This window comes from Pseudophryne corroboree, chromosome 7 (genome assembly GCF_028390025.1).
Source record: "Pseudophryne corroboree isolate aPseCor3 chromosome 7, aPseCor3.hap2, whole genome shotgun sequence".
In the NCBI taxonomy this organism is placed as follows: domain Eukaryota; kingdom Metazoa; phylum Chordata; class Amphibia; order Anura; family Myobatrachidae; genus Pseudophryne; species Pseudophryne corroboree.
Genome location: NC_086450.1, coordinates 430,865,549 through 430,881,204, shown reverse-complemented (window position 1 = coordinate 430,881,204; position 15,656 = coordinate 430,865,549). Strand labels below are relative to the sequence as shown.

The 15,656-nt window shown below is 45.9% G+C and overlaps 1 protein-coding gene across 1 annotated transcript in view; it reads left to right on the top strand.

Moving 5' to 3' along the window:
- The window catches only part of LMF1 (lipase maturation factor 1), a 578,735-nt gene that overhangs the window by 544,374 nt on the left and 18,705 nt on the right, over nucleotides 1–15,656 (top strand). The window contains exon 8 of the mRNA XM_063934869.1: nucleotides 8,668–8,821. Coding sequence (XP_063790939.1) covers nucleotides 8,668–8,821 — 154 coding nt within the window. The remainder of the gene's footprint in view (nucleotides 1–8,667; nucleotides 8,822–15,656) is intronic.

The window sequence follows — 15,656 nt, the reverse complement described above, 5'->3', positions numbered from 1 at the left end:
ACACTAGGGGGTATATTCACTAAAGGTCGATTTTGATTGATTTCAGATCGATTCAAATCTATGCTGGGCTCTCAGGGCTAAAGCACACAAACACATGATTGTTTCTACTAATTGTTAAGTGTTAGTAAATGTGTGCTTCAGCCCTGGAAGCCCAACATCAATTAAGATCCATTTTAATCGATCTGAAATTAATTAAAATTCATCAAAATCGACCTTTAGGACACATATATATGTAAGTGGGATTCGCACCGAATGAGAACCGCTGGCCTTTGGTTGTTTTGGTTCAAATGTTCCCCTCATTCCTCACATTTCTGCTATTATATATACACATATTTACACAGACAACAGCTTTGTCTGTTTTGTACCCACCTAATGCTGCGCTGATGACGCCCTTATAAATACAGCGCAGTATAATACCTGCCCTAGTTTTCCCAGAAAGCCGCTCTCTTCCTCAGGTTGTCATGGGAACGTGGCTGTTTTATTGGCTATGGGTAATTAGGTCGACCACTATTGGCCGACATGCATTATGTCGACGTGGTAATTAGGTCGACATGAACAAGGTCTTCCTCTTTTTTGGTGTCGTTTTCTTCGTAAAGTGACTGGGAACCCCAATTAGTGCACCGTGTCGATTCGCTCGACATTCTTCAGGCAAGGTGCCTCGCTCCAGTACCGCTGCGCTCGGCACAAGTTACTATTTCCAATCGTAGTCCATGTGGATCGTAAGGTATTAAAAAGTTCAAAAAAAGAAGAATTTTTTTTAAACGCATGTCGACCTGTTTCTAAGTCGACCTAATACATGTCGACCAATAGTGGTCAACCTCATGACTTTTGACCTAGGTGTGGTCGACCTCATGACTTTTGACCTAGGTGTGGTCGACCTAATGACCGTATCCCACTTTATTAATACAACACACTTTTAGAATATTGGGGGAGACATCACATATTCTAGATAGGGCAGGTGGAGAAGTTTCCCATAGCAACCTATAATTTTTTTAGAAAATACGTGATAAATGATAGACTCTAGTTGCTATGGGCGACTTCCCCTGTTTTTATGGTTTGATACATCTCCCCCTCAGTTATGAAGCCATAGCAGGTTCCCCCTTTGTAATCTTCATGTTATTATGTGATGTTATGTGAATGGAGCATTCGGCATTGTTAGAGATACATTTCCAATGAGTAATCTCCTCACAGTTCATCAACAATTGTGCGTCACATTGAGGCAGAGATTTATCAAAGCTTGGAGAGATCAAGGGGAGAGAGAGAAAGTGCCAACCAATAAACGCCTGTCATTCTTTAAACACAGCCTGTAAAATGACAGTTAGAAGCTGATTGGCTGGTACTTTTTTTGTCTCCCCTTTATCTGTCTCCAAGGTTTGATAATTCTCCCCCTGGATGTATTACTAGATATACGCCCCTAGAATGAGAACTGTGATCCTAAAGGCCCATATAGACGGGCCGATGTGGGAGAGATGTGTGCTGAGTGAAGCGCTCAGCACACATCTCTCCCGCCGCTCAGCACAGCGCGATGTGTGCTGAGCGTGCGGGGGGAGACGGGGGGGGGCAGCTCATTTCACCCAGCGGGTGAAGTGAGCGACCCACTAGATTGGCCTGCATGCAGGCCAATCTAGCACCAGCGATAGCGATGCGTGGGGCTGCGCATCGCTATCGCTGTGAGGGGTACACACGGAGCGATAATGCTTAAATTCTAAGCAATCTAGTCAGATTGCTTAGAATATCGCTCCGTGAGTACCCCCCTTTAGTATACACAGGTGACCGCCACAATTATTAAAGACTATGAAAAGTTTAAGATGTACGACGTGCCTACACTAAAGTGGCTAGTCTACAGTTTATCTGGATTGAAAGCTGCAACATTGGACTTCTGTAAATGAGTTTTCTGTATTGTCTTTACCTGAAGCTGTGTGACGTAAAGCAGGCATTCCCAACCGCGGTCCTCAAGGCACACCAACAGTGCAGGTTTTAGTGATATCCAGGCTTCAGCACAGATGGTTAAATCAAAATAACTGAGCTACTAATTAAGTCACCTGTGTTCAAGCCTGGATATCACTAAAACCAGGACTGTTAGTGTGCCTTGAGGACTGTGGTTGGGAAACACTGACGTAAAGGAACAAGACATGAATGCAGTACATCTCGCTGCAGATTTGACGTTCAGCTGCTTACAACTGTCTTCACATGAAGTTGTCATACCTCCTACCCTTCATACTGCTGTGCATTGCGATTGGTTAACTCACCAGGGCAATTGTGGGCAAGCTGCAATGATGTCACGGGTTATGGAAAAAGCCTGCAAATGTCTGCATTAGAAAAATAGAATGAGACAACTTAGATTGTGCAGTGTGTGTAATACAAGGGGGAATTCAATTAGCTGCTGTAACCCGTTTTCATGCGAAAAACTGTCTTTTATCACGAATCACGAAAAGGACCTATCCAGTTATTCACAAAACTTTACCCACAATAATTCTCCATAGGTTTTAACTGGGATTTCCTTTCACTACCTCCTGAGCAGGTGAAAAGTTGGGGAAAATCCCTATTTCTCTGACGTCCTAGTGGATGCTGGGGACTCCGTAAGGACCATGGGGAATAGACGGCTCCGCAGGAGACTGGGCACACTAAAAGAAAGATTTGGTACTACCTGGTGTGCACTGGCTCCTCCCTCTATGCCCCTCCTCCAGACCTCTGTTAGATTTCTGTGCCCGGCCGAGCTGGATGCACACTAGGGGCTCTCCTGAGCTCCTAGAAAGAAAGTATATATTAGGTTTTTTATTTTACAGTGAGACCTGCTGGCAACAGGCTCACTGCAACGAGGGACTAAAGGGAGAAGAAGCGAACCTACCTGCTTGCAGCTAGCTTGGGCTTCTTATGCTACTGGACACCATTAGCTCCAGAGGGATCGACCGCAGGACCCGTCCTTGGTGTTCGTTCCCGGAGCCGCGCCGCCGTCCCCCTTACAGAGCCAGAAGCAAGAAGATGGTCCGGAAAATCGGCGGCAGAAGACTTCAGTCTTCACTAAGGTAGAGCACAGCACTGCAGCTGTGCGCCATTGCTCCTCATACACACTTCACACTCCGGTCACTGAGGGTGCAGGGCGCTGGGGGGGGGCGCCCTGAGCAGCAATAATATCACCTTGGCTGGCAAAATAACCACAATATATAGTCCCAGAGGCTATATATGTGGTATTTACCCCTGCCAGAATACAGAAAAAAGCGGGAGAAAAGTCAGCCGAAAAAGGGGCGGAGCCATCTCCCTCAGCACACTGGCGCCATTATTCCCTCACAGTTCCGCTGGAAGGAAGCTCCCTGACTCTCCCCTGCAGTCTACACTACAGAAAAGGGTAAAAAAGAGAGGGGGGGGGCACAGATTTGAGGCGCAGTAAATATTATAGCAGCTATAGGGAACATAATTCAGTTAGTCCCTGCATTATATAGCGCTCTGGTGTGTGCTGGCATACTCTTATCTCTGTCTCCCCAAAGGGCTTTTGTGGGGTCCTGTCTCCTTTAAGAGCATTCCCTGTGTGTGTGTGCGGTGTGTCGGTACGGCTGTGTCGACATGTTTGATGAGGAGACTTATGTGGAGGCGGAGCAGATGCCTATAAATGTGATGTCACCCCCTGCGGGGCAGACACCTGAGTGGATGGACTTATGGAAGGAATTACGTGCAAGTGTCGACTCCTTACATAAAAACATTTGACGACATGCCAAATGCGGGACAGCCGGCTTCTCAGCCCGTGCCTGCCCAGGCAATTCAAAGGCCATCAGGGGCTCTAAAACGCCCACTACCTCAGATGGCAGACACAGATGTCGACACGGATACTGATACCAGTGTCGACGACGATGAGTCAAATTTAATGTCCACTAGGGCCATTCGTGGCATGATTGAGGCAATGAAAGAGGTTTTACACCTTTCTGATATAAACCCAGGTACCTAAAAAAAGGGTATTATGTTTGGGGAGAAAAAACTACCAATAGTTTTTCCCCCATCTGAAGAATTAAATGAAGTGTGTGAAGAAGCGTGGGCTTTCCCTGATAAGAAATTGGTGATTTCAAAAAAATTACTAATGGCGTTCCCTTTCTCGCCAGAGGATAGGTCACGTTGGGAAACTCCCCCTAGAGTGGATAAAGCGCTCACACGTTTGTCTAAAAAGGTGGCACTACCGTCTCCGGATACGGCCGCCCTAAAGGAACCTGCTGATAGAAAGCAGGAGGCTATCCTAAAGTCTATATATACACACACTGGTGTTATACTGAGACCAGCTATTGCTTCAGCGTGGATGTGCAGTGCTGCTGCTGCTTGGTCAGATTCCCTGGACAGGGACACTATATTGCTTACCATAGAACATATAAAAGACTCAGTCTTGTACATGAGAGATGCACAGAGGGAGATCTGCCGGCTGGCATCTAGAATAAGTGCATTGTCCATTTCTGCTAGGAGAGGCTTATGGACTCGGCAGTGGACAGGGGATGCAGATTCTAAAAGGCACATGGAAGTTTTGCCTTATAAGGGTGAGGAGTTATTCGGGGATGGTCTCTCAGACCTTGTTTCCACAGCAACAGCTGGGAAGTCAGCATTTTTACCCCATGTCCCCTCACAGCCTAAGAAAGCGCCGTACTATCAGGTGCAGTCCTTTCGAACCCAGAAAAACAGGCGGGGAAAAGGCGGGTCCTTTCTGTCTAGAGGCAGAGGAAGGGGAAAAAAGCTGCACCACGCAGCAGGTTCCCAGGAACAAAAGTCCTCCCCCGCTTCTTCCAAATCCGCCGCATGACGGTGGGGCTCCACAGGCGGAGCCAGGTACGGTGGGGGGCCGCCTCAAAAATTTCAGCGATCAGTGGGTTCGCTCACGGGTGGATCCCTGGATCTTTCAAGTAGTATCTCAGGGGTACAAGCTGGAATTCGAGGCGACCCCCCCCCCCCCCCCCCGCGCCTTACCGACAATTCCCTCGAGCAGGGAGGCTGTACTAGAGGCAATTCACAAGCTGTATTCCCAGCAGGTGATAGTCAAAGTACCCCTACTTCAACAAGGACGGGGTTACTATTCCACACTGTTTGTGGTACCGAAACCGGACGGTTCGGTGAGACCCATTTTAAATTTGAAATCCTTGAACACATACATAAAAAAATCAAAGTTCAAGATGGAATCGCTCAGGGCGGTTATTGCAAGCCTGGACGAGGGGGATTACATGGTATCCCTGGACATCAAGGATGCTTACCTGCATGTCCCAATTTACCTTCCTCACCAGGAGTACCTCAGATTTGTGGTACAGGATTGCCATTACCAATTCCAGACACTACCGTTTGGACTGTCCACGGCACCGAGGGTGTTTACCAAGGTAATGGCAGAAATGATGATACTCCTTCGAAAAAAGGGAGTTTTAATTATCCCGTACTTGGACGATCTCCTAATAAAGGCGAGGTCCAGGGAGCAGTTACTGGTCGGAGTAGCACTATCTCGGGAAGTGCTACAACAGCATGGCTGGATTCTAAACATTCCAAAGTCACAACTGGTTCCTTCCACACGCTTACTGTTCCTGGGGATGATTCTGGACACAGAACAGAAAAAAGTGTTTCTCCCGCAGGAGAAAGCCAAGGAGCTGTCATCTCTAGTCAGAGACCACCTAAAACCAAAACGGGTATCGGTGCATCACTGCACACGAGTCCTGGGAAAAAATGGTGGCTTCATACGAAGCAATTCCATTCGGCAGGTTCCATGCAAGGACCTTCCAGTGGGACCTCTTGGACAAGTGGTCGGGATCGCATCTTCAGATGCATCATCTGATAACCCTGTCTCCAAAGACCAGGGTGTCTCTACTGTGGTGGCTGCAGAGTGCTCATCTTCTAGTGGGCCGCAGATTCGGCATACAGGACTGGATCCTGGTGACCACGGATGCCAGCCTTCGGGGCTGGGGCGCAGTCACACAGGGAAGAAATTTCCAGGGACTTTGGTCAAGTCAGGAGTCGTCCCTACACATAAACATTCTGGAACTTAGGGCCATTTACAATGCCCTAAGTCAGGCAAAGCCCCTGCTCCAAAACCAGCCGGTTCTGATTCAATCAGACAACATCACGGCAGTCGCTCATGTAAACCGACAGGGCGGCACGAGAAGCAGGGTGGCCATGGCAGAAGCCACAAGGATTCTCCGATGGGCGGAAAATCACGTACTAGCACTGTCAGCAGTGTTCATTCCGGGAGTGGACAACTGGGAAGCAGACTTCCTCAGCAGACACGACCTACACCCGGGAGAGTGGGGACTTCATCCAGAAGTCTTCCTACTGTTGGTAAACCGCTGGGAAAGGCCACAGGTGGACATGATGGCGTCCCGCCTCAACAAGAAGCTAAAGAGATATTGCGCCAGGTCAAGGGACCCTCAGGCGATAGCTGTGGACGCTCTAGTGACACCGTGGGTGTACCAGTCGGTCTATGTGTTCCCTCCTCTGCCCCTCATACCAAAGGTACTGAGAATAATAAGAAGGCGAGGAGTAAGAACGATACTCGTGGTTCCGGATTGGCCAAGAAGAGCTTGGTACCCGGAACTTCAAGAAATGTTATCAGAGGACCCATGGCCTCTACCGCTCAGACAGGATCTGCTACAGCAGGGGCCCTGTCTGTTCCAAGACTTACCGCGGCTGCGTTTGACGGTATGGCGGTTGAATTCCGGATCCTAAAGGAAAAGGGCATTCCGGAGGAAGTCATTCCTACGCTGATAAAAGCCAGGAAAGAAGTAACCTCAAACCATTATCACCGCATTTGGCGAAAATATGTTGCGTGGTGTGAGGCCAGGAAGGCCCCCACAGAGGAATTTCAGCTGGGTCGTTTTCTGCACTTCCTACAGTCAGGAGTGACTATGGGCCTAAAATTGGGTTCCATTAAGGTCCAGATTTCGGCTCTGTCGATTTTCTTCCAGAAGGAACTGGCTTCACTGCTTGAAGTTCAGACTTTTGTAAAGGGAGTGCTTCATATTCAGCCCCCTTTTGTGCCTCCTGTGGCACCTTGGGATCTCAATGTGGTGTTGAGTTTCCTAAAATCACATTGGTTTGAACCACTTAAAACCGTGGATCTCAAATATCTAACGTGGAAAGTTGTCATGTTATTGGCCTTGGCTTCGGCCAGGCGTGTGTCAGAATTGGCGGCTTTGTCGTGTAAAAGCCCTTATCTGATTTTCCATATGGATAGGGCAGAATTGAGGACTCGTCCCCAGTTTCTCCCTAAGGTGGTATCAGCTTTTCACTTGAACCAACCTATTGTGGTGCCTGCGGCTACTAAGGACTTGGAGGATTCCAAGTTACTGGACGTAGTCAGGGCCTTGAAAATTTATGTTTCCAGGACGGCTGGAGTCAGGAAAACTGACTCGCTTTTTATCCTGTATGCACCCAACAAAATAGGTGCTCCTGCTTCTAAGCAGACTATTGCTCGCTGGATTTGTAGCACAATTCAGCTGGCGCATTCTGCGGCTGGATTGCCGCATCCTAAATCAGTGAAAGCCCATTCCACGAGGAAGGTGGGCTCATCTTGGGCGGCTGCCCAAGGGGTCTCGGCTTTACAACTTTGCCGAGCTGCTACTTGGTCAGGGGCAAACACGTTTGCTAAATTCTACAAATTTGATACCCTGGCTGAGGAGGACCTTGAGTTCTCTCATTCGGTGCTGCAGAGTCATCCGCACTCTCCCGCCCATTTGGGAGCTCTGGTATAATCCCCATGGTCCTTACGGAGTCCCCAGCATCCACAAGGACGTCAGAGAAAATAAGAATTTACTCACCGGTAATTCTATTTCTCGTAGTCCGTAGTGGATGCTGGGCGCCCATCCCAAGTGCGGATTGTCTGCAATACTTGTATATAGTTATTGCTTAACTAAAGGGTTATTGTTGAGCCATCTGTTGAGAGGCTCAGGTGTTATTCATACTGTTAACTGGGTTAAATATCACGAGTTATACGGTGTGATTGGTGTGGCTGGTATGAGACTTACCCGGGATTCAAAATCCTTCCTTATTGTGTCAGCTCTTCCGGGCACAGTATCCTAACTGAGGTCTGGAGGAGGGGCATAGAGGGAGGAGCCAGTGCACACCAGGTAGTACCAAATCTTTCTTTTAGTGTGCCCAGTCTCCTGCGGAGCCGTCTATTCCCCATGGTCCTTACGGAGTCCCCAGCATCCACTACGGACTACGAGAAATAGAATTACCGGTGAGTAAATTCTTATTTATAAGGTAAAAATGTCAGGACTTGGGGGCTAATTCAGACCTAATTGCTAGGCTGCGTTTTCGTACTGTGGGCATGCGTATGCACCGCAATGCGCAGGCCTGTCGCACGAGTACAGAGCGGATCGTCGCTCAGCGATGGGTTTGTGCGAAGGATCCGTTCGCAAGGAGATTGACAGGAAGAAGGCGTTTGTGGGTGCTAACTGACCATTTTCTGGGAGTGTTTGGAAAAACGCCTGTATGTCCAAGCGTTTGCAGGGAGGGTTCCTGACGTCAATTCCGGTCCCGGACAGGCTGATGTGATCACAGCGGCAGAGTAAGTCCTGGGCTGTGCAGAGACTGCACAAGATCTGTCTGTACAGCACGGTCGCCAAACTCAGGCGGCATTATATCCCGCACTATGTATAAAGCATATAGTACAGAGAAATACATCTAGTTTGATTCATATGTACAGTAACATTTCCTCAGGGTCCTACGTCCGGCAGCTACTTCACGTGTCTTTGGGCGTCCTCATTGCCTACCTCAGTGTCCCTGTTGTCATCAACCTGCTGAACTCCAAGCAAGTCATGAATACCTCCTTCAACCCACTCCGGATTGTCAACACATACGGCGCCTTTGGCAGGTACAACAACCTTCATGTAACTTGAACTTCAAAACCAGTTCTAGATCTAGAGTCACATCACTTCATAACTAGGACTATTCAGTTTTTTAGGTCTGAACACCCAAACGTTACTGTCTGTACTACGCTTTGTTACTTTTTTATGCTCTTAACCCTATTTTATGTCAGCTTAAAATTGATATGTGTGGATGGGGGGGGGGGGGGGGGGGGGCAGAACTTTGCACTCTCTTGTTTGAAAAGATGGTTGGCATTTACCAGTGGCATTCTGGGCCAGGGAAGGTGACATTGCCCTGCAGTAGTAATCAGGGAAAGGAACAGTTTCTCCCGGAAAATGTTCCTCCATTGCCGCTTGAGGCTGTTTCCTGACTCTCGGACACACCAAATAAGTCCAGCTGTTCCAGGCGTTAGGAATTAAGTGGGAACGTTTAAGAGACTCAGTTGTCATTTTTGTATTCCTCCCTTCCAGTATATTATAGAGCTCAAGGAAAGAACGGCGTGTCTCTTTAAGCCTTTAACCCTTTTGTGGCCAGGTTTTACAGCGTATTTTATATACTTGCAGCGGGAATGGCCTTCCCACTTTAGGCAACAGGTCTAATCACATTAGGATATTTATTTTTGCTGGATATTATTACAGAAATATATGTTGTTCTTTTGGGAAACAATTTCCATCAGAAACCTCTGGCTCCCAGCTTTTTGTGGAGCGATGGAAAATGCAGACTTTTTCCTATTTTCCTTTTTCCATCTCTATTTTTTTTTTTCTCTCCTGATTCTGGATTTCGTGTTCCTGGCTGCTGTGAAAGGTAAACACATGTTAAGGGATTTTTTTTGGACAAGTGAAGGCCAACTCTGTACGTGGCCCAAGAGGACGGTCCTCTTCCAAACGGAGGCCGGAGCCAACAGAAACTTCTTCTGGCAAAATCCCGCCAATATAAAATCATCCCTACCTTTTACACATATTGAAGAACGTATTAAAACCTCCCTAGCTTTCCACATCTGGGAGGGGGGCACGTTCCCTCGTTCCGGACACTGTGCTACCGGGAACATGTCCGCTTTGCACCCTATATACTGATTACCAGCCTGTACTGTCCAAACCCTCTAGTGTCTACTCTGCTAATACACTTAATCATAGAATCACAGCCTTCGTCATCACAGACTCATCATCTGTCCTACACCTTAGTCCCTCTGCTGTAATATTGTATATTGTTGTGGTGATAACCATCCCCATGTTTCCATCGCTCATTGTTTCCTACCAATGGACAGTGCTTTTGGCAGGAATTTGTTGGAAATGATGTTCTCTGACAAAGATACAATTTAGCTTGTTTTCTTTAAATCCCCAATTATTCATCGTTCTTTGCCGGTTATTGACCGATAGGGGCCACTGTGATGTCATGCTGACAGCTGGAGCAGCGCAGGGATAAAGCCATCGAAACCGTCTAACAAAACAACGCAATTCTCTGGTCATTTACAGATATAAAGTGTGATGAGTGCAGATAAAATGTCGACATGTGAGACTGTCGACACTTGCTGCTAAACTTAGCCTCAATGCCAACATTCTGCCCATGTCAACATTTTCTAGATGTCGGCATTTATAATGTTGACGTGGTAACCATGCTGACATCATAACTGTCAACATTTTGGTGTCAACAATAGGAATGTCAACTTACTGACTGTAGACGCTTTTAAAAGGAACTGCCAATCCTTAGGTCTTCTTCAGGGTCCATAGCCTTCACAGGGGTTACTTTTGGGTATGCTTGGTGAAGACCAGGACAGGCACCGAACAACAAAACTTTTCAAGCTCCCAGGATGCACTGGACCCCTCTCCCCTCATACCCCACCCACAGCTCAGGCACTTCAGTTTTTGTTTGGTGCCAGCAGGAGCTCAGAAGTGCACAGTGTTTTACACTGAGATTTCCTACTTGCCCAATCAAATAGAAAATAACTATGTTTTCCAATATGACACCTAGGGGTATATTTACTAAAGTGTGGGTTTCTAGAAGTGGAGATGTTGCCCATAGCAACCAATCAGATTCTACTTCTTGTTTCTCTAGCACCTTATAGAAGATAATCACGCTAGATTATGGTTGGATGTTACTGGCAAAAACTCCACCTCTATAAACCCACACTTTAATAAATAGACCCCCAAGGAGTATTTCTCTATTTGCCATACTTCTGCTTCTTTAAATAGAGGGGGGCTCATATAGATAAAGATGGATTCCTCATATCACAGCTACGAGACAGCTGTTGTGTGATTGACAAGCATGCAGTCTTTCATGAAACACTAAGCTCCTCCATGTATTGAGTATGCAGCTAGATACTGCTGCTTGTGGTGGCTTAGAGTCCATCGATGCTGGCACTTCACTTGATATGGGGCTGTCTGGTTTAAACCAAATATTTGGTGTCTTTTTTTTTTTTTTTAAACACGCCTTGTTTTATTATGCAGTGATTACAGGCACGGCTCCATGACTTCTTAAAAAAAGCTTATAATAAGGGAATCCTCCTGGTATTATTCTACATTCTTGTTGTTTGTGGTCTTCATTGGAGTGAGCTGAACCAATGCAGTAAATTCACACACACAACAGAGATATAGGGAGGGTGGGATGGTGAACCAGATCAGAGAGGCACTAAATCTGCCTAGCATCTGCTAAAATTCCTCTTCTAACAATCCTATAGGACAGGAGAAAACCACAAGTAGCATTCTCAATCTTAAAGGGTAAACAACGCCATAGAGAGAAACCTCATGGTTTAATCTTCTTCATGTTTATTTCAATTCAAAACCTTCAGTCCTTTTGAGATGTCTCTGAGTGTACTTTGTATGTTTTAATATGTTTAGTCTATCTACATAATTCAGATGTAATAGGAATAATAAGCATTAAAAACTGGTTTTATGGAAAGATGTAAAATAAATCATATCAAAGCCTAATAACTGTGCATTGTTAAAGTTAGAAAGCATTAAAACATGGTTGATCAAGTTTTTTAATACATTGCAATGTTTCACAGTAGTGATGTAATAAGCAGGATTTATTTATTTTTTCCATTACAACACTAATATAAAAATATCGGCTTAAAAAAAGCAATGTTTAAAAAACCAACCAAAAAGCCTTTTCTTTTTTTTTTTGGGGGGGGGGGGGGGGGTGTTCTCAACCCTGCTTGGCTAAATATAATATAGGCTACATGGTTCTATACGCTAATTTAGTTTTTTTATGACACCTTCATTAGCTTGTCCTTATGTATTGGACCCACCGAGTTCCACCAGATGCAGATTGCCCCAACAAGTGAGTGGCTAAACTGCCCACAGGCCCAGGTATTCCAGCAAATTACAGACCGCTGTCCAAACATTCCCTGTGTGCATCATTGCAGGGGATAGTACATTGGGGCAGATGTATTAACCTGGAGAAGACATAAGGAAGTGATAAACCAGTGATATGTGCAAGGTGATAAAGGTACCAGCCAATCAGCTCCATTATGTAAATTAACAGTTAGGATCTGATTGGCTGGTGCCTTTATCACCTTGCACATATCACTGGTTTATCACTTTCTTATGCCTTCTCCAGGTTAATACATCTGCCCCATTATTCTTTATTATCCCATTATTATTATTATTATTAGTCATGCTTCCAGATGACTAATAATGAGAATGTTTTACTTAATCCATTGTTATTTGTTTCTTGTTATAGCTGACTCCTCTGCTCGGTTGTGTCCAGAAACCAGAGGGGAAATTCACTAAGAATAGTTTTTGGACGATTCACCGAGTTCTTTTATCGAAAAAAATTGCAGTTTTGCTACCCGCATATTTGATAAGGATCAGTTCAGATGGAAGTCGGATGTTAAATGCGACTTCGCACTCCAAATCGCAGTATCACCATCGTTAAAATAACATTGGTGTCCATGTAAATTGTACATTTACTAAGAATTATCTTTGCTAATGCGCACAAATTCGCATTAAAATCACAGCTCAATGCACGAAACGGGTCGCTGTGCGGTGTGAAAGGGGCCATGACGAATTCACGGGTCACCTGACCCGGTAATAAAGCAGTGTTCTATTCCTGGGCTAAATACCGGGTCAGGTGCAGTGTGAACGGGTTGCTGGATCGATACGACCCGGGACCCGTTCATTGCATAGGGAGAGGCGACGCAGAGATGATCTCATCTCCCAGCCACGTCTGCCCCCGATGTCTGCCCCCGATGACGCCTCGGTCCCGATCCCCAATAGCAACATAACTGGGCATATTGCCAGGTCAGGAAAGCCAGTGTTGGGGTGCAATGCCGGCTTGCACCCGGGAATGACCCGTTTCCATTTCCCGGGGGCGACTCGGCATTTGCGAGGTGAAAGCGTCATGACAGAGCCCAGGAGCAAGAACCAAAACAGAGGAACCAGCAGGTCGGAATGTGTTTTGAGTATTTTGTCGATTTACAGCGACTTGTGTTGCGACTTTGTGGTGCAAATTGAGGTGCGAGTTGCTTTGTGTTGATGGGTGACTCCTGAGGCATTCTACTGTGACTTACAATGCGTTCAAGTGCGACGTCTAAGGTGACTTCCTGCGCGAAAGTCGCAAAATCGACACAAATCACACACAACACCATTCAACCACATACATCATCGGAAGACATCACGTAAACCAAGACGCTTGTTAGTAAATGTGCAATTTTGGTCCGACGATTATGGGAGATTTGTAAACGCCCCATAAACAACTCTTAGTAAATTTACTCCTAGCTTTGTGTTGTATCCCAGGGCAAACGGATGCAAACAACACAATTATACAGTATAATACTTCTAACAAGCACAGAAGAAATGTAATAAGAAAAAATCATGTATTTTAGTTAAATTGTGACTATAGATAAGCCAAAAAATAAAAATACAGTGGGGTAAATTTACTAATGTGGGAGGTTTTTTTTTTAGAACTGGTGATGTTGATCATAGCAACCAATCACATTCTACTTAACATTTATTTAGCTGCTTCTAGAAGAAAATAGACAGAATTTGATTGGTTGCTATTGGCGACATCACCTGTTCTAAAAAAAAAACCTCCCACCTTAGTTAATTTACCCATTTGAGAGGAGATTAGGGGTTGGTTGGTTGGTTGGTTGGTTGGTTGGTTGGTTGGTTGGTTGGTTGGTTGGTTGGTTGGTAAGTTGATTTCTTTGGGGGCGGGGGTGGTTTACATCTTGATATATTTTAAAAATGTAAAAAAAAATAAAAAAAAAGGAACACGTTAAGTATATTTTTATATAAAATTAGACACAATTTGAGTTTTTTCCTTTCTCCTAAGGGAGAGGTGCATCAAAGCTCCTAGAAAAGACCAGTGGAAATAATAATAATAAAAAATTGAAAACGGAGAAAACTAATGAACCTTGCACACTGTAGTTGCATAACCAGCTGCTCTAGCTTTAAGAAATAACTTGTATGACTGGATTTCATATGACGAAATCCCCTATAAGACACATGCCCTTTAGCTGTAACCAGTGACCTATCACGAGACGGTACAAGAACAGGTTAAATGCAGCCGATCAGGCCTGACTGCCAAGTATGGGCTCCCCGCCGCTCCTAGGACCCTCCATCTACAGCCTTTTCCTCTCCGGTCCCCGGTTCTGATTTCAACCGCGAGAAGGACCAGCGAGACGCCAACCCTGTGAGCACTTGTAATTCCAGCTTGTGTAAACCAATAAAAGAAAAAGCATTCGGCTCATAATGAATCTGGGAGTATGTGGAACCTGACGTCTCTGAAATCACACAGTAGGAACAAACTTTTATTACTAATTTGGTGTCCCTGATTTACAAAGTGCTTGTTACTGCTGGGCTGCCGGCCATAGTCATAACTCACCCAGCATATATATGAAACGTGCAGCCCGGCTGCCCCCGCAATCTATTAAACGTGGGCAGCAATTCTCAGATTGGGGGGCGTGCTCCATTCCTTAATCTAGCACTAGACAGGACTTGGGGGAGGGGGGGGGCATAGTGTGCCCGGTTTAACCCTTTCCCGGCTCACCTCGCCAGGCCTCCCTAGCAGGATGTTCACGCTCAGATTATTATGTAACCGTGACACCAGCGATCACAACAAGCGGCTGGATCTTCTAGTGGTTACTTTGGCTTCGGATAGTGTCTATGCTGTACAGTAAGTCTTACCCCCGCGTTTTAATCTGCAAGAGGGACCGCCTAAGTACCACTGAGTTATCTCCCATCAAAGTGCGGGGGATAAAAAAGAAGAATTCCACATGTAACTCCCGTCCATATGTGCAAAAGGTGGAGCCAGTGTATAGTGACACAGAGTAGAACCAGTTTGTGTCACCTAATCCACCTAATTGGACTTTTCAGAAACTCTTGTGTCTTTGCTGAGAACTGCAGTGAGCACTATATAGGAAGGCACGGTGTAATCCGGGTCACCTTCTGCAGTGTACGTCGCCTCTTGTCCAGGTGCTGTACAGATATAAATATACTAGGGAAATCATAGCTGGCAGATTAACAATAGGCTTGGAGGAGCTGTTTCAGGACCCTCTCAATGTGTAGGCCCCAAATTCTCCACCCTCTCAGTAGAGGAGAGAACGTCTTTTAAGAGGACTCTACTTCCAAAACTGCTTTACCTGTTTCATATACCTGATCAGTGTCTCCATCACGCCCTCTCAGGTTACTGAGGGCATTACGCCCTCTCTATAGTTGCTGGTAAAATCTGTTTGGCATGACGAAGTACTACAGCTAAATTGGCAATTCCGCAGAAATCCCACTCCCTGAAGGGAATAGGTGATCCCCATTATAGCTTTATAGAACCAAGCAGCCCGATAGTCATTTCCTAGCATGGGGCTGCACTCTGTAAATCAGGTGATGGGTGGGCATGGGAGAAGCCAC